At 51.8% G+C, this 22,909-nt stretch overlaps 1 protein-coding gene across 1 annotated transcript; it reads left to right on the forward strand.

Annotated features, from left to right (window-relative positions):
- The first annotated feature begins 2,845 nt into the window (after positions 1 to 2,845).
- On the forward strand, positions 2,846 to 17,215 carry CLU (clusterin). Its single transcript, XM_032470942.1, has 9 exons — positions 2,846 to 3,003; positions 6,536 to 6,667; positions 7,909 to 8,057; positions 10,399 to 10,569; positions 12,111 to 12,522; positions 13,595 to 13,696; positions 15,624 to 15,853; positions 16,546 to 16,715; positions 16,943 to 17,215. The coding sequence occupies exons 2-9, from the start codon at positions 6,574 to 6,576 to the stop codon at positions 16,950 to 16,952; spliced, it is 1,338 nt and encodes a 445-aa protein (XP_032326833.1). The 5' UTR covers positions 2,846 to 3,003; positions 6,536 to 6,573; the 3' UTR covers positions 16,953 to 17,215.
- Positions 17,216 to 22,909: the final 5,694 nt, after the last annotated feature.

Here is a 22,909-nt window from a genome sequence, read left to right on the forward strand (position 1 = left end):
AGCTTGTTCCCCTTCTATCAGTGGTGGTTAAGATGCCACGTTGGTGGTGCTGAGCTGGACTGTGGTGGGGGTGGGGGTGGGGGTGGTGCAGAACAAAGATATCATACAGGAGGGGAGAGACAGTGGGCGAAGCATAAAGAGATGAAGAGATCAATGCAAAGCTCTTTTCTTTCCCCCTTCTCCCTCCCTGATGGTGCCCCACTCCAAGAGAAAAAAATCAAGCTTAAAAACCCCAAACCCGACTGCCTAAGTCCATGATGGGAGAAAAATGATTAAACAGCAGTGTCTGCCAAAAAGATGATGAAGTCTATGAATCAGCCAAGTGACTCAGCAGCTAAATAAAAGCTTATCTTGAGTGTTTGGGCGAAGGGAACAGGTGGTCCTGCTCTGCTCTGTGGTCAGTCCCCCTGGTATTGGCAGGCTCAGGGTTCAAGAGAGGCAAGGTCCACAAGGCCAAAGGGCCGGGGGGATCTCTTGCAGACAATGCCAGAGCTGACCGCGATAAGCCTGGGGAATCACTGAGAGGAGTGACGAGCTGCCTTCAGATATCTGAAGGGCTAGCAGGGGGGAGGTGGGTTGGGTTTTCTCTATGTGGTTCCAGAGGACAGAGCTGGGCTTGGAGCTGTTCCTTGCAGGAGCCAGACTTTGACTCCACAGACTCTATGGACTGCTAACTCTACTGACAGCTTTACTAGACAACTGCTTGTAAGAGGTAGTGAGGTCTCCATTATCGAGGGCAGTCAAACAGAGGCAAGACGACCACCTTGTGGGAATGTAGCAATGGTGGGGGAGGGGAATTAAGAATCAAGTGTTGTGTGAGGGCTGCACCCACTGGCCTCCGAGACCTACTTAGACTATTCAAAATCCAGTGATGACTTTATGGCATGCTCTTCCTTAAATTTTAGTCTTCTGAAACTTGTTTGCTTATCGGCCAGCTGGAGTGATCAAGACATCATTCCCAGAGGACCACCACAGTCATGGCTGGCAATCATGTTATTTTCTTCCAACCCCTCCTGCCTCTCCTCCTTTCCCCTACTTCAGCCAATTAAGGCAGATCTCCTTGTCCATCCTCCAAAATCTAATTTTTAAAAATATAATTATCACAGATTGATGCCTCTTGTGCAGAATGATGGGGGAGCCACAGAACAGAAAAGTTGCAAGGACTATTATGCTCAAAAAGAATTCTTCTGGCCTCGAGCATTGATAGGATGTTAAGGAGGAGGCAGTTTCCAGAAAAAATGTAGCTGTTACTGATAAATAGACATTTTAAGGAAGATAAAGTGAAGGCTTAGGGGAGAAATATTGTTCCAAATTCTCCCTGGATTTTTTTTCCTTCTGGGTTGATGATCTTCTCACAGTTGGTGTTGACTCACGTTAGGTTGAAGACGATACAGTCCAGATTCCTCATTGTCCAGAAAGAAGAAACTGAGAACCGAGCACCGGGGGTGGAGGTGGGGGTTAAAGTCATTGGTCCAACCAAGGTCACCAGAGCCTCCCGGCAGAGCATGTAGTCAGAACTCCACGCTGCAATCTCCGGTCCCCCCAACCCCCTACCCCCAACCTTCACAAGCCTGGGAGCCCCCTCTGTGTTCCTTCCTGAAAAGGGTGGGGTCCTAGTTGCCCCTGGACTTTGGGCAACCAGGATCTGGGCCTTAGGCTGCATCTCGAAAGTTGTGAGCAGAGAAACTCAGCCCCTGGCTGTATAAGCTCTAAGCCCTTCATTTCATTGGTTTTCAGCCGGCCACCCAAACCCAAACCCAAACCCAAACCCAAACCCAAACCCAAACCCAAGAACCACCTTCCAACCCCTTGACCTTTCTCCTGGAGCTCAAACATCCTCAGGGTCAGAATGTGAAACTCTGCTTTTTCCCCAAGAAGTAGCCATATCTGAGGGGCTTCTGGGCTGGGGCGCTCCCTGCCAGAGGGCGGTGTGACAGCTTCCATCCCTTTGACACAGCAAAGTCCCCTACGAAAGGGAGTCCAGAAACAAGCCTCCTTCTGCCAGTAGAGGAAACTGGGAGACCAACGAGCCCCCTTGCAAACAGGACCAGCAGCATAATTTGCGAGGCTCCGTGCAAAATGAAAACACGGGGCCCCTTGTTCAAAAACTATTAAGAATTTCAGGACCTGGGCAGAGCGCATCAAACCAAGTGTGGGGTTTCGAGGTCCCAACTCAAGAAGCCCAGCCTGCTTGCCTGGGTCCCAAGTGGATTGAGACAATACCTGTTTAAAGTCCAGGAAGGAAGGAGCCAGGGAGGCCTTCTAGTTCCCCAAAATGGATGCTCTGTTCATCTCCCCAAAATGCATCTCTGTTTCCTCCCTGTCAGCAGGTCTGCCAAGGGACCACCCGGTCACTGTGGTGGTTCTAGAAGCTGGCATTTCATGCTTCCCATGTTTTCCTCTCCAACACAACATGCCTCTCCATCACACCCTCATTAATCCTGAAGCTGTTCTACTTAAACGCAACCAGAGGGGTGGCGCATGTTTAATGCGAAAGATTAACGTTCGACTGGGCAGCAGAACCGTGAGATTTTATTTGGGACTAGGCACCAGCCAGGGGCGCAGTACATCCCTCCACCCCTGCGGAGCGGGGAGCCCCGGTGCAGGCTAACTCGGGCTCTCGCCTCCTGGGGGCGCCGTGCCCCAGCTCTGAGCCCCCACGGAGCGGCGAGCGGGGCGCGGGACGCGCCGGCACTGCAGGGTCTGTCTCCGCTGGAGCCTTTCGCGGTGCCCATGCGCCCCCCCGCGCCCCCCGCCGGTTGCTGCACCGGACCCCGCCCCCCGCCTCCTCGCCCCCTCCGCACCTCCGCAGCCCCTCCCGCGCCAGCTTCCAGAAAGCTCCCGGTGCTTTCCACGGCATTCTTCGGGCGTGAGTCATGCAGGTTTGCAGCCAGCCCCACAGTGGGTGGATCCCGGGCAGAGCGTTATAAATGCAGGCGCCTCACGGCGCTCCGCACGCGGCGTCGCTAGGAGGAGCGCGCAGGCACCGGGCACCGCTGACCGGTGAGCTGTCCCCACCTTCCCTGCCCCTGCGCAGAGCCCCGCGGGACCGATGGGCGGGCGGGCGGGCGGGGGTGGCAGCCGGGCGAGAAGAGGACGACCGCCGGTAGTCACAGGGCTGTCAGAGGGGCGCTTTGGATGGAGTCCGGGTGTCCAGGGAAGGGAGATGGCTGGAGCGCCATCGCCACGCAGCCGAGCCGAATTGCTGGGGTCAGCGCACAGGCAGGGACTCAAGGGGCCCTTTTTTTCATTAGTTCCAAGCACAATTCTGTGGGGTGAACAGTACAGGTGTGACGATCCTCCTTTTGTAAAGATGTGGAAAGTGACACTGAAGGACTGACGCTATTGCCGGAGGCCCAGGCTAGTGAGCAGAGCCCGCCTGCGCTTAGAGCCTTCCTGCAGCATCTTCCTTGGGAAGGTACTGATCTCCAGTGGTGGTTGTCAGCCTGCGCGCATGAGTCATCTTGTTTGCTCCGGCATACTCTGGTTCTCTGGATGCTTATGAGTATGATGTTTTGATTTAAATACATGTTGCCACTCCTTAAATCCTACTCTTTCTGCTTCCTAATGCACCAGGGCACCTCAGAGAAACGTCACACAACCTCCATCAGACTTCAGACATCCGATTCCACTGTTTCATTGTGTAGATGATAATCTGAAACCTAAAGAGGTTTAGGACCAGCTCTAAAGATAAATGTCAAATTGGTGTCAGAATTGGGATTAGAACCAAAGCCTTGACCTTCCAGAATTTCTGGACTTAAAAAAGAAGAAGAAGAAGGAGAAGAAGAAGCTGATTATTGTTATTCATTTAAGAGTGAGGTTAGGAATTTAAAAGTAAATACATATATTATAAAAGGATGCTTGCGAGAGTGTTCATTATAATAATCGTGGGAAATTACAGACAATTTAAATGCCCAGCCTTGCGGGATGGCAAAATAAAGTCCATCAGAAAAAGGACTATTACACAGACACAAAAGTGTGCTTGAAAGCAAAGAGTCTGATTGTATAAAAATGCATAGAAATAGAAGGAAATACACCACGGTGTTAATGTTTGCCTCTTGATGGTGTGAATTACAGGTGAATGATTTTCTCATTTTTCTTTTTTGTGAGTGTTCGACCTTTGGGAAGGCAGGAGGAAAGGAGCTTGGGCTTTGGGCTCTAAACCCCAGCTTACTAGCTGCGTGACCAAGTACCCCCCATGGCTCCTTGTGTGGGGGCGAAGATGCTGTCCCCTAGTGCTGGGGGAAGGAGGGCCTTGGGATGGCTTGTTCAATCAGAGCAGTTGGCAGCCAGGCACCCCCGCCAGGAGACAGAGATGGAGATGGGAGGGGAGGTGAGTCAGTGCAAAGGGAAGGCAGTTTGGCTGCACAGCTGCTGTTCTATTGTCCTTGGACTAGTGTCAATATCACCTCCAAGATTGTTAGAAAAGCGGACTCTGAATCAGAATCAACATTATAACAAGACTCCCAGGTAATTCATAGGTGCTTTAAAGGAGCCAATCTTTTCACTAAGGCAAAGCCACGCAGTCAGGGGGGATCATAGGTGGCCTCTGTGTGCCCACTTTAGTTCCTCTGTCCTTTTCCAAACATGCCACCTCCTCCCACTTCCCCGATAGATATTGCCAACGCCCATGATTGGTTCTACATCAAATTTTGAAGGAGTCAGAATGTCTTATGATTACATAAGACCCTTGTGTTTACAGAATACATTCCCATCTCTGAGGTCCATATTAGGTCCATTTCACAGATGAAGAAACTGAGACTCAGAGATTTAAGTGACTTGATGTCAAGGAAAAAACACTGGACTAGGGGTTGGGAGGCCTGGGTTCCCATCCTAGGGTTGCTGTGAGTGTGCTGCAGACCTTGGGGAGCCCCATCCTGTCTCTGGTTCAGCCTCCCATCTGAGGTGGAGGGACTGGGCAGGAGACTGATCTCTTCCAGCTCTGAGCTCCATGGTTCCCACGGCCCCTGGGCTCCTGGTGGAAGATCTCATACTGACTGCTGAATTTCCAGACTCCTCATCCAGTGCTCTGGCCTTTGGCCTCCCTGCCTCTCTTTTCCTCAGGACCCAGTGCCCTGTCTTCTGGTCTGAACCTCTTTCAGAATCTCCTGTATGAATTTCTCAGAAGTCTTCACTATCGGGGGGCCTCTGTTGGAGGGGTGTTTCTTGCTGGCTCTCTCTCTGGCGTGACAAAGGCTCTGTCCCTGCTTGAGGCGTTTTAGGCCTCAGTGAGCAGCTGGGGCAGAGCCTAAGAAACTTTCTGGCGGGCCTGAAATAGCGCCCTGGCTCCGCTGCCCACCCCGTCTCTGGGGAAGGCAGTGACCCAGCTCGCCTCTCCTACGCTGCTCGGGAACCCAGCTAAGGAGAGGCTTTCCTTATTCATGTTCTACCAAGGGTCCAGCTGGGCCCACTTAGCTGAGAGCAGCCTGTGGATGTGCACAATTTCCGGAAGGGGAGACCCGCTTACCATTCTGTTATGGAAAATGGGTGAATTCAGATGAGCAATTGGGGGAGGAGGTGCAGGGGGAGGGTTTCTATTTTGCAACAACTTCGGCTTCTGGGAAAGGGTCCATTGTTTAAGACCAGCTGGTCCAGGGCTCAGGGCTGCCAGCCGGGTGTCTGCGGGAGGACCTTGGCAGACACCCTGCCGCGGGCTTGGAGGGGCCAGCTGCGTGAAAGGGACCTGGCAGAGCAGAGGGGCACGTTCTCCCAGAGGGACTTCTCCTGGGGAGGCTCCTTGCCTACCCCCCCCCCCCCCCGAGTTAATCCTTTGGCTTTCTCCACTCTCTCTGCTCCCTGAAGACAGTTGTCCTCCCCTCCTTGCTGGACTCCCATCCATGCATCCTGCCTCAAGTCACAGGCTAGGGATGGGAAATGGATTTATTTCCCTGTACAGACCCAAAGGGTCTGAGCCGTCACTGCCTTAGACCCTTGAAAAGCAGTTTCAGGTGGTGTTGGGGCTTGGTGTGGACAGCGCTGTGATTGATTGGTGATGCCTGATGTGGGCAGGGTTGGTGATGCACACAGCAGCTGGCTGGCTGCCCTCTGGGCTGCAGCCCCCACTTTAGGGGAACAGGAGAGGCCAGCTGAGTGACCCAAGAGAGCTGTTCTCAGGGTTTGTTTGATGTGAGCAGGTATCATCAGATAATGCCCTTTCTGGAGGCAGAAATCACGTGTGCCTTTTTCAGGCATGGTCAGCTGTTGGGGGAAGTGGAAGGGAGGAGGAGGAGGGAGAGGGCAGCTTGGACTGGAGTCTGGTGGCCCTGACTCTAGAGTTCCTGTTTCTTTTGTTTTAGGCTGCTGTCCTGTGGTTCCTCCCTGTACCCATTGTCTCTGCTTTCCTTTGAAGGTGCCCAGTGGCCAGTCTGATCCTTTCTTGTCACTTCTCCAGGATTAAAGTGATGCCAGCCGAGGGGGTAGCCAGGGGCGAGGTCTCCGCAGGGCTCCTGGGAGGCCACTGCAGGCAGCAGGCTGGGCCAGAAACCAGCGGGCTGTCTAGCTGTTACCATGACAGTCCCCTGTTCTCTACAAACAGAGGCGTGCTAGGATTCCAGAACTGGAGAAGGAGACAGAATGAAGACTCTACTGCTGTTGGTGGGGCTGCTGCTGACCTGGCAGAATGGACAGGTGCTGGGTGACAAGGCCATCTCAGACAAAGAGCTCCAGGGTAAGTGACCAGGTGTCCTAGCACACGTCGCCTTGGTCAGGGTTAGAGACCATCTTCATCCTGTGCATCGGATCTGGTTTGCACTGCTCGGACCCCTCTCTGAGCCCTCTCTCGCCGGCTCCCTGGCCTAGGCTCTCTGTGGTCAGGTGGGCTTCTAGGCAGTTTCAGGTGGGTCCCAAGCCCTTTCTGGCCACTGCATCTCAGGCCCAGAGCCCACACCTTCTCCAGGAAGGTCCACCAAGCCTGGACCATTGGGGCCTTTGTGGATCTGCCCTTCTTGAGTTTCCATAGCCCTTGCGAGCTGTACCCGCCACCTTTCCACCTGGAAAACCAGTCCTCCAGTTCAGGAAAGGGGAAGTGTCATTCCCCACGAGCGCTTGTCCTCTTTAGCGGCCAGCCGGCGGTCCCTCTGCTGCCAGGCCTTTTCTGAGACCTGTCCTCCCTCAGCTCCACTCTTGTCCTCCCAGCTGACCAGTTGGGTGGCAGTTAAAAATCCAAACGTTGAGATCAGACCTGGGTGTGAGTCTGGCTCTGCCTCCGCCGCTGTATGAGTGTCTCCATTTCTTTGAGACTCTGTTATCCTCATTTGTACAATGGCATGAAGATGGTGCTGGAGCATTAAAAAAAACTGTACGTGGGGTGTCCGGCTCTGCGCTTGGCCCAGGATAAGCACCAGGGAAGTGCCGGCTGTTACTCTGTCAGCACTTTGGTGACATTGTCTCATTGCACAGGGTTGTGTCTGATCAAGTCTCCTTGAGACGTGGTGCTGGTAATTCATCTTTGTGTCCCCATCACCTGACAGAGAAGTTCAGATGTTTGGTTAAACTGAATTCCAGAAAGACTTGTATCCACAAGAATAATATTTTATCTTTTGATGCTCAGCTATACTTTCAGGATTTTTTTCCTTGAAAACTTCCATCTGCAGCTGGGTGGGTTCCTTCTCCAGAGCCCCAGGGGACGACTGGGTTGTCCCTCCTCTGGTGTGGGTCTGCACCGATGGTTTGCATTTCTGAGCAGCGGGGTGGGTGTATGGATTCTCGGTCCCTGGGTCTGCATGAGCCCTGTGATGGACCTGTGTCAGGGCAAAGCTGGGGCCCAAAGGCTGCCTGCCAGGGCGGCTCCCGGCCTTGGCAGCCCCTAGACCCACTGGCCTTCCCGACCCTTCTGGCTAGTCCCAGGGTTATATCCTCAATGGCATCCTTTCCTCTTGCCTCATCTACCTCCCTGCCCTTCTCTTGCAGAAATGTCCACCGAGGGAAATAAGTACATTAATAAGGAAATTAAAAATGCCCTCAAGGAGGTGAAACAGATAAAGACCCTAATAGAGGAGACAAATGAAGAGCGCAAAACACTGCTTGGCACCTTAGAGGAAGCTAAGAAGAAGAAAGAGGTAAGGGTGGCCCCGACCTTGACCCGCTGCTGCAGGGGAGGGAGTGGCCATCGCTCCTCCCCGTGCCCTGCCGGGTTGCCATGGTGACCTGCAGTCCTTCCAGGCTGTGTCAGCTGATACTGGGGCTGTGGTTAACAAATAGGAAAGGTTTATTTGCTTTTGAAAGCTTCAAGGGGTGAGATCTTGGATCTGGTTTTGTTACAAGCCTGGCCCAGGACCTGCTGCCCAGATTCACATCAACAGATATTTCTAAACCCCAACTATGAGCAAGCTCCAAGGCAGTCTTTGGGTGGGGGCTGTCACTGTCAGGGGTTAGGAAGGGGATGGCATTCTACCTTCAGGAAGCTTTATCTAGGCGGGGCGATACCTTTGGGGGTACAACAGGCCACACTGCATTGCCCACGCCTTTGTGGAGCTCTGGACTACTTCATAAAGGGATACTTGGGCCTAGGACTGAACATACAAAACACGGCTTATTTAAAAAATCAACAGTCTCCCTGAGAGTATCTTAAGATCCTACTCCCGCTGCCACTTTCACGACCCACAACGCATGGAGCAAAAGCATTCGAAAGACTTGGAGAAGTTCTGCGGTAAAGAAGCACCTGTGACTTCATTTCACCCAAGTGCTTCCCAAATCGAATTGACTAGCGAATCCATTTATTTACTTATTTTTTTCACGGATAGCTTTTAGCACAATTCCATAGAAACCACTGAAGGAAATGTTGGCCTGGATGCGGCTCTAACTTTCTTTGGAATGCAATGCCCTTTCTGGGCATCAGTGTTAGTTCTCGCCATATCGTAAGACTCCTCCTGGAGCCCACGCAGAAGCAGCAATTCTTGCTCTTGAATTTTTGTGGTTCTCACTGGAGTCTGAGATCTGAGAATCCAGGTTCTATGATAGAGCCCGTCAAGTTGGGGAGATGACTTCATTAATCCTTCTTTTTCTTCTTCTTCTTCTTTTTTTTTTTTTTTTTTTTTTTTTGGTCTCATCTGTATCCCACCACATCCAGGAACAGACTGTGGGCTTTTTAAAAAAAATTGTTTTTGAAGAGTAACTTATTTAGGTTTTTTGGGGGTGGGTGGGGAGGTAATTAGATTTATTTACTTATTTACTTTCAGAGGAGGCGCTGGGAATTGAACCCAGGACCTCGTGCATGCTGCGCATGTCCTCTACCACTTGAGCTACACCTCCACCACCATTACGTGTTAATTGAGGAGCTCGTGAACTGGAAAGAGAGGAAGTGGGCAGTGTGGCTGATAGCCGTGCACTGGCCCAGTAGGAGGGATGGTGGCCTTCCCCGCAGGGGAGCAGGGGGCACAGAGCAGGCGGGAGATCTCACGTAACTCAACCTTCTCCTGGTCAGATTGTCATAGTGCAGCTTTGCTTTGGGGTGTGGATGGTCTACCCAATTCTTCTTTGAAGAGTAATACTCTCACCTATGAAGATTATAATATCAAAAAGCAGAAGAGGACTGGGATTTCAAAATGTAGAACAGATAAACAAGATTATACTTAAAGCACAGGGAAATATATACAAGATCTTGTGGTAGCTCACAGCGAAAAAAAAATGTGACAATGAATATATGTATGTTCATATGTAACTGAAAAATTGTGCTCCACACTGGATTTGACACAACATTGTAAAATGACTATTACTCAATAAAAAAAAATGTAAAAAAAAAGCAGAAGAGGAAGTTTTCCCATAACTCTTTTACAGTTACTTAACATTTGATCTGTTTCTCACTACTTTTAATTAATTAATTAATTAATTAATTAATTAATTATTTTTATTTTTAAAATTTCTTTACTGCTTTTCCTCCTCTGTATTTTATTGACAGTGGCTATACTCAAAATTGTGAATTTTTAACATAAAAAAGTGCTTACTAGAATTTTAAAACTTACTACAAACATCTGTTGTAATGCTGTCCTTCTCTGCTTTTTGTAGATACCACAATCTGCTTAACTTGTCCCCTAGTTTTGAGCATACAGATTGATTGCAGCTTTTTTTTTTTTTTTTTTGCCGTAAACAGATATTGTAACAAATCTCTTCAGGCATATGGATTTTTCCTTTACTGCAAGAATTCCTTGGGGTAGCTTCTTGTAGACTTATTGTGCCAAATGTCACGGTCATGTTAGAGAGCTTTAGTTAATAGTAGTTTGTGACTTTGATTTCGGAAGCTTGCCTATTCCTGCTGCATTGAGCCGGAGCGTGGGGGTGGAAAAAAGCACCCCGTGTGGCCAGAAGACCTGGCTGGGTGGTGGGGGCCGGCACCACCGTGCCAGCTTTGGGAAGGGGAAACCTGCGGTTTCTGTGGCTAACCCCGCCTCTGCCCTCCTGCAGGATGCCCTAAGTGAGACCAAGGATTCCGAAGCAAAGCTGAAGGCATCCGAGGGGCTGTGCAACGAGACCATGACGGCCCTGTGGGAGGAATGCAAGCCCTGTCTGAAGCAGACCTGCATGAAGTTCTACGCGCGTGTCTGCAGGAGCGGCTCGGGACTGGTGGGCCAGCAGGTGAAAAGGGAAGCCGAGGCTCAGGGCACGGAGTGAGGAGACCCGAAGGATACAGGCTTCTTTGATTCTGCACCCAAGTCCAAGGGTGGGGGTTTCCCCACCAAGCGATTCTCCCACACCAGCTGAGTGTCCTCCAGTTCAACTCAATTAGAACGCTGTCTGCCTGGGGACCGCATCAGACCTCACAGGTTAAGAAGGGCTCAGCCCCCCAGAAGTCCTACCCGCCCCGCAACTCCAGCTGCCAATCACAAGTCCGGGTGGTTACCTGCACTTCTGACCAACAGTCTATATAGGTTAGAGGCTCCCATAACCTCCTCGTTGAGTTGATATAACATTTAAAACTTACTAGAAACATCCTCCTTGGGTCCAACACCACTTTGCTATGGCAGCTCACAGAGGAACATTTTCCATACTAGATTTATCAGTTTGTTATAAAAGGATAGAACTCAAGAACAACCAGATGGAAGATGGAAGACATGCACACGGGCAAGGGATGGGGAAAGAGGGGATCTTCCATGCCCCCTCCCTGCACGGCACCCTCCAGCTCCTCACCGGCTCGTATGTTCACCACCTCAAACTCCACAAGCCCATCCTTTGGGGTTTTACGGAGGCTTCATTGCATAGGGATGATTGCTCAACTTGTTGGCCATTGGTCAGTGGCCATTAACCAGACCTCCTTCCCCTCTCCCCTCCCTGGAAATCAGGGGTTGGGGCTGAAAAGTCCTACCCTGTAGTCTCCTGATTGGCATCCCTGGCAGCCAGCCCCCACCCTTAGGTGCTTTCCCAGAGTCACCTCACTCGCCTAACAAAAGACACCTTTATTGCTCTTGTCACAGGAAATTTCAGGGGTTTTAGGACCTCTTTGTCTGGAAGCAGACAAAGACTAAATATATATTTCTTGTTATACATCACAGTATCATAGCTTCATTGCACATCACGGATGCAATTAATTAGTTCTGGCTGCATGTGGGCCACGATCAATTGTTAATGTCTGCCGTGAGCGCAGTAATGTGGAGTCATGAAGAGCACACGTGCCAGGTATTGCCGCCTTAGGAGACTCTTCTCCGGCAATTATGAGCTGCGTAACGTAACAAATGGCTCCATGGTGTGGCAGTGCCCTGTGTCCAGACTGAATTAAGAATGTTTGGTCCATTAATATCGATCCCACCTTCCCCTGCAGGCCCTTCCCTAAAATCATTTGAGTTGGCCCTTGGCTGAGCAGGGGTGGGGATCCCTGGTGGCCAAAGAGGACAGCAGACTAGTCTCATGTGATGGGCCTCGTGACTCTCTTAGCCTCACAGGTCTTCCTAAGCTCTTTCCTGCTGGGGTCAGTGGGTGGAAGGGCATTGGCCTGAACAGTTCAGCAATGGGCAGCCAGTCCCAGATGGGCCTCCTGCCCGCCACCTGGTGTGACACTGAGTTGACCCAGGTCCGGGTGCAGCCAGTAAGGGGCCAGGCCTGGCCCATCTTGACAAGGGGGAGGCGCTGGAGGCTGAGATGGCGGGGAGCTCCCCCTGACGGTTGCCCATCTGCTGTCGCAGCTCGAGGAGTTCCTGAACCAGAGCTCCCCTTTCTACTTCTGGATCAACGGGGACCGCATCGACTCCCTGCTGGAGAACGACCGGCAGCAGAGCCACGTGATGGACGTCATGCAGGACAGCTTCGCCCGCATGTCCAGCATCATGGACGAGCTCTTCCAGGACCGCTTCTTCAGCCGGGGGCCCCAGGACACTTTCTTCTACTCACCCTTCGGCCCGTCCCAGAGGAGATCCCTCTTCTTCAATCCCAAGTCCCGCTTCGCCCGAAACTTAATGCCTTTCCCCATGTTCGAACCCCCGAGCTTCCACAACACGTTCCAGCCCTTCTTTGACATGATACACCGGGCCCAGCAGGCCATGGATGTCCACCTCCATAGGATGCCCTATCACTTCCCGACGGCGGAGTTCCCAGGAGGTTAGAAAGAGGGGTGGGACCCATTAGATGCTGAGAATCGTGCCCAGGCTTTGGCATGCCATCTCAGTTTCCCCCCAGCGCCCTTGTGAGGGCGGTGCCATCCCTATTTGATGGAGAGAAAACCACGACAGGGTGCTAAAGGAGGGTGTCCCAGGTCTCACAGCTGAACAATTAGGACCCAGTCCAATCTAGTCCTGCGGGACTTGGAATCTGTGGTCTTTCAAGTTTACCAAGTTCCTTCCAGCAGCTGGTGGGCACGACATCAGTTCTCCCTCTCAAGAACCAGACCCCTTCCTCTGAGAACTTAGGGGCTCTATGTGCACGCCATGGATAAACAGGGAACAAGTTACATAATCAGCTCATGCTACAGTCAAGAAAGCTGTTTGTGTCTCTAACCTTAGGGGCCTGGTAGAGGATGGGCACACAGTGAATATTTTTTTGAGTGGATGAACTCTGACACGGACATGAAAAGCCCAAACGTTTAGAAGTGATTTCTTTCATTGAACCAATAGACACTTGTTGGCCAACCCCATCTCTTAAATGCTTCAGTCTGACTAGCACTGGGATTTGGCTTGAAATGGATTGGAAATACAGGAGGGTATGGAACTGAACGAGGGTTTACTGCATATCCACAAGCAGGGAGCCCTGTGTTGTAAGAAGGTTCTAATGAGGACCGTGTTCCCACCTCCAGGGGGCCTGCCGACCTGCCAGGGGGAGAGAAATGAGCCAGACAGAATGCAGAGGAAAATGGGGCTAGGATGCCAAGGAGAAGTACAAACAGCAAAGGGAGTGTGGAGACGGGACAGGTGTCGCCAGGTGGAGAGGGTGGGAGGGAGGCCACACTCAGCTCCAGGAGCCCTGAGAACTACCTCCTGGTCCCACTGCAGGGAGCCCTGAGCACACCCTTGTGTCTGCGGGCAAATAACCAGATTCCAACCTGCTCTGCCCGCAGAACCATCTCAAAGGGCCGAACCGTAGTGTGGAAGGGCTCAGAGGGATGGGGGTGGCCCAGTCCCAGCGTGGCTCTGAGTGGCCCCTCAGCATGAACCCCCCCTCCACCATGTGTTTCCAGAAAACGATAACCGCACCGTGTGCAAGGAGATCCGCCACAACTCCACGGGATGCCTGCGGATGAAGGACCAGTGCGACAAGTGCCGGGAGATCTTGTCTGTGGGTGAGTCGGGGGCCCGTCGTCCCCTGGGGCTGCCTTTGTGAGGTCAGACGGATGGGAGTTGGAAAGCCAGCTCTGCTGCCTTCCAGCTGCAGCCCTGGGGCAAGTCCTTTGCTCCACCTGGGCCCTCATCTCTGGTTGGGGGCTAAGATGCAGGGTTGCCCCACCGACAGGAGGCAGAATACACAGTGCCTACCATGTCCTCTGGCGCGTGGCCAGCAGGCTGTCTGCAGGTGGGGCCTCTGTTATTGTCAAAAAAGCTGTCATCCTTGGATGTCCCCCAGTTGGTCTGTTCATGTGGGTTGGGTGGGAGGGGCACAAACCTAGTAGAAATGCTTATTTATTTATTTTTTTTGGCTGCAGTTGAAATTCTAGACAGCGTGGATTCTGTTCAACAAACTGTGGCCATGTGTTTGTTACTAAACAGTGTTCTAAACACTTGCAAACCTTTACTCTTTTCTCCAGTATAACCGAGGTGGCTACAGTTATGGTCCCTCTCTTACAGAGGAGGAAACTCAGAGAAAGGTTCAGTCACCCGCCCAGGATCACACGACGCCCCTTCCCGAGGGTGTCTGGGATGTGTTCTCAGCCAGGGCTGCTGTGTTCTCTCCCCTGAGCACGTGGGTCTCGCTTCGTGGTACCTTAGTTTCCCAACAATGACACAGCACTCCCTTTGGTTGGTTGGTCCCTGAAACAAAGGAAATGCCTCCCTTCTGCCTCTGTTTTATTAGAGGGGCTAAATTCTTCCTACTTGGAGATAACCCTTCCCGGCTCACAATCATCTATGCACAGAAAGAGTTAACTGTTTCCCTTGTACGTAGTGGATCAATCTTGTGGCTTTGCTCTTCCTTAACCCTTCCGGGCTAGGCCTTCAGAACCTAGTTAAATATTCCTAGCCTCATTCCTGTGACTTTGGAAGCCGCTGCAGAATGAATACAAGTGCGGTAAGAGGCTGATGTGCTCACCTCGTAAAACAGCAGGGCTGGAAGAGCATCGATTTCACGGCACCTCACAGTCAAAGCCACGTTAGGGCCAGAGGAGGAGACGTGCAGGTGCCCAGACTCAGATCGGTGCCCCTGGCACTGAGCTTAGCGATCACCAGTCACGGCTTCCTGAAACAGTTGTTTTCTGTTCTGCATTGAGGAAGATTTATGACCTCTTCTCTAAGGTGCTTGCAAGCATGTGAGTGTGAGCTGCTGGGACCTCCAGACATTTTGGACCAGATCATTCTTTGCTGTGGGGGCTGCCCTGTGCGCTGGAGGGTGCTTAACAGCATCCCTGGCCCCATCCGCTGGATGCCAGTAACCACCCCCCACCCCTGTTGTGACAACCAAAAATGTTTTCAGACCTTATCAAATACCCCTGGGTGACACTGCCCCAGGCGAGAGCCACTGTTCCAGACTAGGTTCTCAGTGACTGTCCTGATTTTTCAGTGATTCCCTGGTAAGAAGAATTAAGGTTATGCATTACATATTTTTTTCAGCCAGGCTTCCTGTTAGTAATTCTGTGTCTTGCCCCACCTGACATTTTCTTTTATTTGAATAGAAATGATTACAGCCACCACTGTGAAGTGTACAAAGACTTCCTCCTTTCCCCTGAGTTGCTTGGGTTTGATGTGCTCTCCTCGTGATACTTCCGAAAAAATTAAGAAGAGAAAAATGCACCCAAAGGAAAATCAGTGATGTCACTGAGACACTGTTTAGTCTCACTGACAGCGTCTTCCAGGACCGGACCTTCTGGATGAAGGAAGCGCGGGCTGACTTACATTCCTGGGCAAGCTCCCGATTTCGTCCTGACAGCGGTCACTTAGAGTAGCCCTTCCTCAGGTCCCGGCTGTGCGAACTGGTGGCTGTTAGTGTTTTCATCCTTTTTTAGCCCTCCCTTCACATTTCTACTGTTTTGTTTTGTTATTTTTTCCATCTCTGGGCAGACTGTTCAACCAACAACCCCGCTCAGATGCAGCTGCGCCAGGAGCTGAACACGTCCCTCCAGCTGGCCGAGAAGTTCAGCAAGCTGTACGACCAGCTGCTGCAGTCCTATCAGCAGAAGATGCTCAACACATCCTCTCTGCTGGCGCAGCTGAACGAGCAGTTCAGCTGGGTGTCCCGGCTGGCCAACCTCACGCAGGGCGAAGGCCAGCAGTATTTCCAGGTCACTACGGTGAGTCTGTCCTGACCGCACACAGAAGTTGGGCCCTAGGTGTGGTCTAGCGGCAACGTGTTCCTTCCCTGTGGGTAAAATGGGATGAAGATGCCAAAAGGGGCCACTTCTGGTTTTGGCTAAGCATTTATCGTATGGCAGGAAACAAAACCTTCAGGTACAGTGGTGCATGGAAGCCTCATGATCCCATTTTCCAGATGAGGAAACTGAGGTCAGATAACCGAGGGGTGATCACCTGGGCCTCTGCCCCTGACCGCCTGGCTGCAGGGCCAGGGCCCTTTTCACAGAGCTTCTTGCTGCCCCATCCCACGTTGCAGATGGCTCATGAATTGGCCCACTGTTCTCGCCCAGAGTTAAGAAGCTTCTCTCTAGTGCTGGGAACTTTTTTTTTCCCTTCCCTGGATTCCTTTCCTACCACTGCCTGCCCAGTGGCTGCCCAAAGGAGACATGGTGGCTTGGAAACCACGTTTTACTCAGTGGGGGCTCCCCCTGGGCTGGTCATTCACAGATGGAATTCACACCCACAAACGCGTGTCTCAGAATTAGGGCATTTCTGTTCACAGAGTGGTACAGACGTCGAGATTAGTGAAAAAAAGCAAAGGGGTCAGCTGCTCAGAAGTAAGCCTGACGTGAGCTGCCAGATGAGTCTCTGCTGACCGCGGTTTCCGCCCCTCTCTTGCCTTCTCTCCTAGGTGAGTTCCCACAACTCCGACCCCAGCGTTCCCTCCGGCCTCACCAAGGTGGTTGTGAATCTGTTTGATTCCCAGCCCATCACTGTGACGGTCCCGGAAGAAGTCTCCAATCCTAAGTTTATGGAAAGCGTGGTGGAGAAAGCGCTGCAGAAATATCGCCAAAAGCACCGGTGAGTGTGCGGGCCTCGCTGGCGGCCCCTCCCGGCCCAGCAGGTCCCTGGAGGGGGCCGGAAAAAAGAGGGCGGATCCCCGCTCCAGCAGCCAGAGCCCAGCGGGAAGCCAACACGTCTGGGCATTTTCTCTTCCTTTTGGACGCTGTTCTTTCTGGGTTGGTAAGAATGGGAGTGTTTGTTGCTACTTCTCAGTGACTATCCCCTCCTCAACCCTTTTTCTCCAGGGAAGAGTGAGATGTGAACGCTGCTTTTCCACATATGGGGGCATCTGAGTCCCGCTGCCCCCGAGATGAGCCACAGGCCCCTAGAGAGATCGCTGCACATCACCACGTGACCAGGCCCCGGGCTAGAGGCCCTCCTGACTCCCCCACCCCATCCCCACCCCCGGCCCCAGCCTCTCCTCCCTCTGGACTCCACACCCTAATGCCCGCATTCGCTGATCACGGGAAGAGCTTCCCTGCATGCCATTAACTCAATAAACCGCCTTGTAATCTGAATGCTCTGGTGCGTCCTCTTTATGCTGTTTTTTTTTTAACCTCCCACACACTTTCATTTTTGATATGGAAAAACAAAAGAAGGAGAAAAGAAAAAGCAATGGCTCAGATGGTACAGAGAGCATCATATGGTTGAGAACAGAAAGAGTGGGATGATGAAGCTGACCCAGTTTCTTGCTTTTAGGAAGAGTGATGTGTCCCAAAAGCCAATTAAAATCCGTTTCTGAAAAGTGAATCTCTTCCATTTCATTATAAAGCAGATACCTCTTCTGACTGGGGTGGGAGTGACCTCCTAAGGGAATACACTGAAAATCAGGGTGAAGAAAGAGTAAAACTAAGGCACACCAGTTACTTTAACACGTAGTTGATAGTTCTCTTATGGAAAATGTCCCCCAAACACAAAATGAGGAACTTTTCTTTTTCAAAAAAAGAGCTTGGAATCCCTGTGGCACCTTCCTGACTGTGGCATTGTTTGCCCACTGTCAGTCTACACAACCTTGCTATCTTTCCCTCGACCCCAGGAATTTCCCCTCTGCCTGGCTTTTTTCTTGATGAAGACTCACCCCTCAGTCCAAAATATAACTGGCCTGCAGTACCAAATTCTGCCAGCAGGTGGACCTGACTAACCGTGATCCTTATTTTAACATTAAATTATGAAGCCTTCCCGTTTTGAATATTCTCTACAGAATTTTGTTCATCCAATATACTTCAAATGGAAGTAAAGACCATCTGGATGCATCCCGCATTTGTAGCAGAGTCCATATGTAAATTAAAAGCTGGGAATATTCTTAGCTTACCATTCCTTTTCTCTCCTTCTAAGTTGTAAGCACCTTTGCCACACAAGCCATAAACCCCAGGGCTTAGCTTATGTCCACAGATGCTAGCACCTTAGGGTTGCTGCCAAGGGAATTCAGAGTCAAGTTAGTATGACTCACGTAAAGGTGTACATTAAGTAGGGCTACAGGTTCAGAAGGCATTTGCTACAATGACCACAATTTTAAATTATATATTACATTCATATCACACATTATGTTTCAAAAGTTGTTTTCTGTGTCCCATGATGATGCTGGGAGTCCGTCTAACCAGTTGTTGCTTCTTTTTATGCAACTTCCTTTAAACCCTCCCAGACTAGCCCCTTGAAAGACTGAGCCTCCAGCTGACCCTGAGTTTCACTGGGACCCCTTCTTGCCATCCTTTTTCCCACTTTGCACAGTCACCTGGTTTGAGGGTCCTTGGAGGTCCTTCCCTCCCTGACAGAAGTTCCAGCCTTAGGCCCTAGAAAATTTGAGTCAGGACAGGAGGTCACCAAGGCGCAAGGATGAGATGTTGGTCACCCTGGCTGGGGGACTGTGGATAATGAGCCTTCAGTTTCTGGCTTCTAGGAAGCTGGTGGCAGGGCAGGAGCAGGGCCTGATGTTCTGAGAAGACAAGGCTTGGCGTCTGCCGCCTGGCAAGGGGGTGTGGCACCAACCACCCTGTTAGCTTCTCTGTTGATACCTGACGGCCCTCTGCCAGAAAATTGTAATTGGATAGCATCTCTGATGACTGCGAGGTGAAATGACACCAGAGTTGTGCAGTGTGCAGCTTGGGTAACGGTAACCAGCAGCCCTGGGCCAACTGCAGCGCTCTAACACCCGGGTCAATTACTTTGTGTCCTCCCATCAGGTCCCCACAATTTCCCTCAAGGCAAGGCTATTGCCCCCCAAAGAACAAAGGCTTCCAGGAGTGGCCCTCATTAGAGATGTGTGACTGGGAAGGCCTAGAAGGGAGAAGACCCGACCCCAGTACCCTGTGGCCCACAGAGGCTAATCAAGGGGCCCCTGGGCTGGGGATCCTACACTGGGAAGTGGCAGGGACTAGGGGAGGGGTTGGAGCCAGGAAGCCGCCCAGCAGTGTGCCATGCAGAGCTCGCCACTGAGTGCTGGGGGTGGGGGTAGGGGGGCATTCAGCTTGGGCTTTGCTCTCCCAGGGCCTCCAGTGTGGCTTCTGGCAGCATCCCCCGAGGGTTACACGGTCACGGAGTCACACTGTCAGGACTGAAGGAAAGTGCTCACCGCGTAGCAGTAGCTTTGTCCCACCCCAAGGGGGCTGGAGGCCTAGACTAGGGTGGACACAGGTGCCCGAGCCAATTCGCGGCCAGCCCAAGGACACCATCCACTTGTCTAGCAGTAGCCAGTGTCCAGTTCAACAGATCGAGCAGGACGCTGCCCACCTCACATAACCTCAGAGAAACTTGGTCAGGGGAGAGGAGGACCAGGGGGTCCAGCTCGGAACCACGGCCCTCCCTACTCTGATCTTTGTTCTCTGAATGGGAGGAGGATGAGGGAGCAGCCTGTGTGCCCCTCACCTCCTCTCCCCTTCTCCCTTGATGGGCGAGAGGAAGGGTCTTGCTTTGGATAGGAGGGCGACATTCCAAAGTAAACTGATCGCTTTATTAACCGTGACCTTTTCAGGAAGTAAAACCATCTGCTTGGGCTGTTATCAAGCACTGGGAAGAGTGCTCAGAATGAATAAAACTGTTTCATGCTTTTGCCTCCAAACGAATTGAAACTCCACATAAACGGATTCCAGGAGTCACATGAGTTAAGCATGAGGTTCCCACAGGAAGCGTACAGGAGAGAGGTAAATGCAAGTTAGGGTGTAGAAATAATAATAAGGGCCATTTATCTGCAGTCAGGTGGAGTTAGGGGTCAAGCCCTGGTCTCATCCCAGGGTCCGTGGGTCCCTGGCTGCCAATTTTAGCTGCCCAGGCTCCCACCTCAGTACCCTCTCCAGACCCAGCCTTTGCCTGGTGTCTTCTAGCTGTGTCAGAATAGCTTGGCAAACCCAGGAAATATTAAATAGTTCTAGAGACAACTGGAGAAAAACTCGGGTCTGCAGAGTTTGTTAACAGCACCGCCGATTACTAGATCAGTCAACACGATAGCAGGAAATGCTGGGCCACGAGGAACACATTTACCTGGTTAATAATGAACCCTTTGTTTGCCTCTGAGACATCTCCACCGTTGGGGCAGAATCCTGCTAGATGGTGACGTTGCTCAGTGTGGGGTGGGCGGTGGGTGACAGCAGTCTGTCCAGCTCCTCGCGCCCCGCCCCCGCTGCTCTGGGGTCTCACTCACTCACCATCAACAGTTGCCTTCAGCTGGCTCAAGTCCACTCTCACGTCGGGGAGGGGGACTCACTTGGGCTGGGAAAGGTGATGGAGAGAGGTCACATTTCCTGCCTGCCCTCATTTGTTGCCTCCAGCAACCGGGGGAACAAAGACGGTGACCTTCAACTGGTACCCGTTGTTCTCCTGCAAACTTCTCTTGACCCCCAGTCTGTCCGACGCCCAAGTCAATAAAAACTAGCACCTGACCCAGCCTTCCTGCCAAGCAGGCACATCCCCGCGGCGGGGGTGGCGGGTGGACCATTTGCTCCAGCCTCACAGCCATAAAGAGACTTTTGTCCTCTCTATGAAGGACGTCCTGTATGGTCACAAAATCAGAGATGCACCCACGCCATCAAAGGAAGGTGCTCATCCTCCAAGTTCAAGCCTGCGCCGCCTCGCCAGGCCACCTGCCCTGAGCGCACAAGGGCCTCTTTCTTTAAAGCAATATACTGTTGTCACCTGCGGCCCAGCGTGGCCCTGTCTTGCTCCGTGTGTATAAAAGCATCCATGCGTGGTTGTCAAAAATCGAAACAAACCGAATTTTTGATCATTCTTTTGGGGAGCTTTCTGGAAATGTCTGGGCCTCTCTTGACCTCAGAAGGGCATTCAGAGATTGCCTGTGTTCTTTCCCCTTCAGTTCACTGACTCTTCAAGGAACCTATTTTTCGTAGTCAATTTTCGTCGCTATTTTCCTGCTTCTGCTCTCCCATCCTCACGCTAGCTCCTTGCCTGTGGCTTCATTTTAGACTGGAGACCTACGGGTAAGCTCTTCCTTACTTAAGAAAGAAGGAGACCCAGAGACATCCTTATGAATTTGAAACCTACTTTGCGGAGAGAACTCTTCCCTCTCGGTTGCCCCTCCTCCAGGGCGCCCTTCGGGGTTTGCTCCCTTCTCTGGGGCCTTCCTGGCCACTTCACAGTTTGGGACTAGTCAGCCTCCAGCATTGAGGCTGTTCCTCCTCCGCAAGTACCTCGCTGGGTCCCAACAGGTGCCGCCAGAGGGCGCGGTGAATCCCTGTTCCCGGGAGGACTGACCTTGAGAGAAGGAGCAGAGCTGGGCTGTGGCTCCACTGATGCTGGGCTGCGCCGACCCCTCCCCAAGTCAGCTGACCCACCCACCTCCCCTCACCTCCTCAGGGCCTGGCCCGTGCAGGTGGCCACGTTGACTTGGCTGATTTGGGGTTATCCCCATGCGGAGACATCTGCAAGTGAAGTAGAGGGGCATCTGTCTTGAGCTTTTAAATTGTCCCACATCTTTGCACTTTGGGAGGCTTTCTGAGTGGTCGTGCATCCTTCTGGGCCCCTCAGAGCTCACCCAGACCCTGCCCAATCTCAGCTGTGCACCTGCGGGATGCAGGCGCCAGGCGGTTTCCCTGAGCGGAGAGCTGCCCGCAGTCCACGCACTCCACTTGGTGAGATTTGCAGGTTTCCTTTCGGCACGTGACTCTTACCCTAGAGTTCAACTTTGAGAGTCACTCATCTAGCAGCCCCGATGCTGTACTACGATTTACTTTCACACTGACCTGGCGGGACCCCATTCTTCATCCTTCCATCCTATTGCTCAGATGCTGCTGGCCATCCCTGTCCGCTGTTAAAGGTACAGGCCCCAACACTCAGCACACTCAGGTTTCCAAGTACTCTGAGATGAGGAGAGTGTTTGCCACTGGGGCTTCCACTACCTGAGGCTTGGACCTGAGGGCAGCGCCGGGAGAGAAGAAAAACCAGGGGAACCTGGTCCAGCAGTGGCCAGGAGGAGGCGAGGGAGGAGAGAAAAAGTGGATCTGGATCCGCGATGCTTTCAGAAGCCCAATTTATGGCCTTGGTACACACTTGGTATCAAAAGGACTCTGCAATGAGAACTTAGGGGAAAGGATGACCTTCAGACATCAAGAGATCCCAAATCAAATGAAGAAAGGGCACCCAGTTTCTCTGGTAATCAGAAAAACCGATTTCTAGAACATTCTTTTGGCCCAGCATTCCAAAAAGTTGAAGTTTTACTGAATCTCAAGGTTTTGGACACAGGCCATCGCACTGTGTGTTCCTTGTTTATACTTCTCTCCCAGGGTAGATGTGTGGGAGGCGCCAGCAGACCACGGAACAGACAGGGCATGCCTTCTTGGAGCAGAGGTGTCATTTAGAGATTTGCAAAAGAAAACATCACTCGAAAGTTTAACACATAATTACATAGTGGGATAGAATGCAAAATTTATAGTTTTAAAAGACTAAATTCAAGCTCGCAAAAATATAGGGCTTCAAGACATACTCTGGCTGAAACATTTCTTGACGGATGCCAGGAACCTGTCCTAAGGTTCTTGCAATTCTCCCAGAGCACTTGGCACCTAGAAGATGTTCATCAAAAGCTCCGTGAAAGAGTAGCTGCAAAGTGTGGGAGGTCAGAGGCAAATTGAAACTAAATTTGCAAAAGAAATATGAAGACCATTCTCCAGCAAGGCTAAGACCCATAACCTCTGGAGGGAAGCTGGGGAGTCAGGGAGCCTCCTGCTCCCAAAGGATTACCTTGGGGCTGAAGAGGAGGGAGCAGAGGA

Source organism: Camelus ferus, chromosome 31 (genome assembly GCF_009834535.1).
Source record: "Camelus ferus isolate YT-003-E chromosome 31, BCGSAC_Cfer_1.0, whole genome shotgun sequence".
NCBI classification, from domain to species: domain Eukaryota; kingdom Metazoa; phylum Chordata; class Mammalia; order Artiodactyla; family Camelidae; genus Camelus; species Camelus ferus.

Excerpts from the sequence above, each read along its gene's own strand:
- CLU (XM_032470942.1), top strand. The coding sequence starts at position 6,574 with ATGAAGACTCTACTGCTGTTGGTGGGGCTGCTGCTGACCTGGCAGAAT. Across the intron at positions 6,668-7,908 it reads CTCAGACAAAGAGCTCCAGG|AAATGTCCACCGAGGGAAAT; the intron begins GTAAGTGACCAG and ends CTTCTCTTGCAG. Across the intron at positions 15,854-16,545 it reads AGTATTTCCAGGTCACTACG|GTGAGTTCCCACAACTCCGA; the intron begins GTGAGTCTGTCC and ends CTTCTCTCCTAG.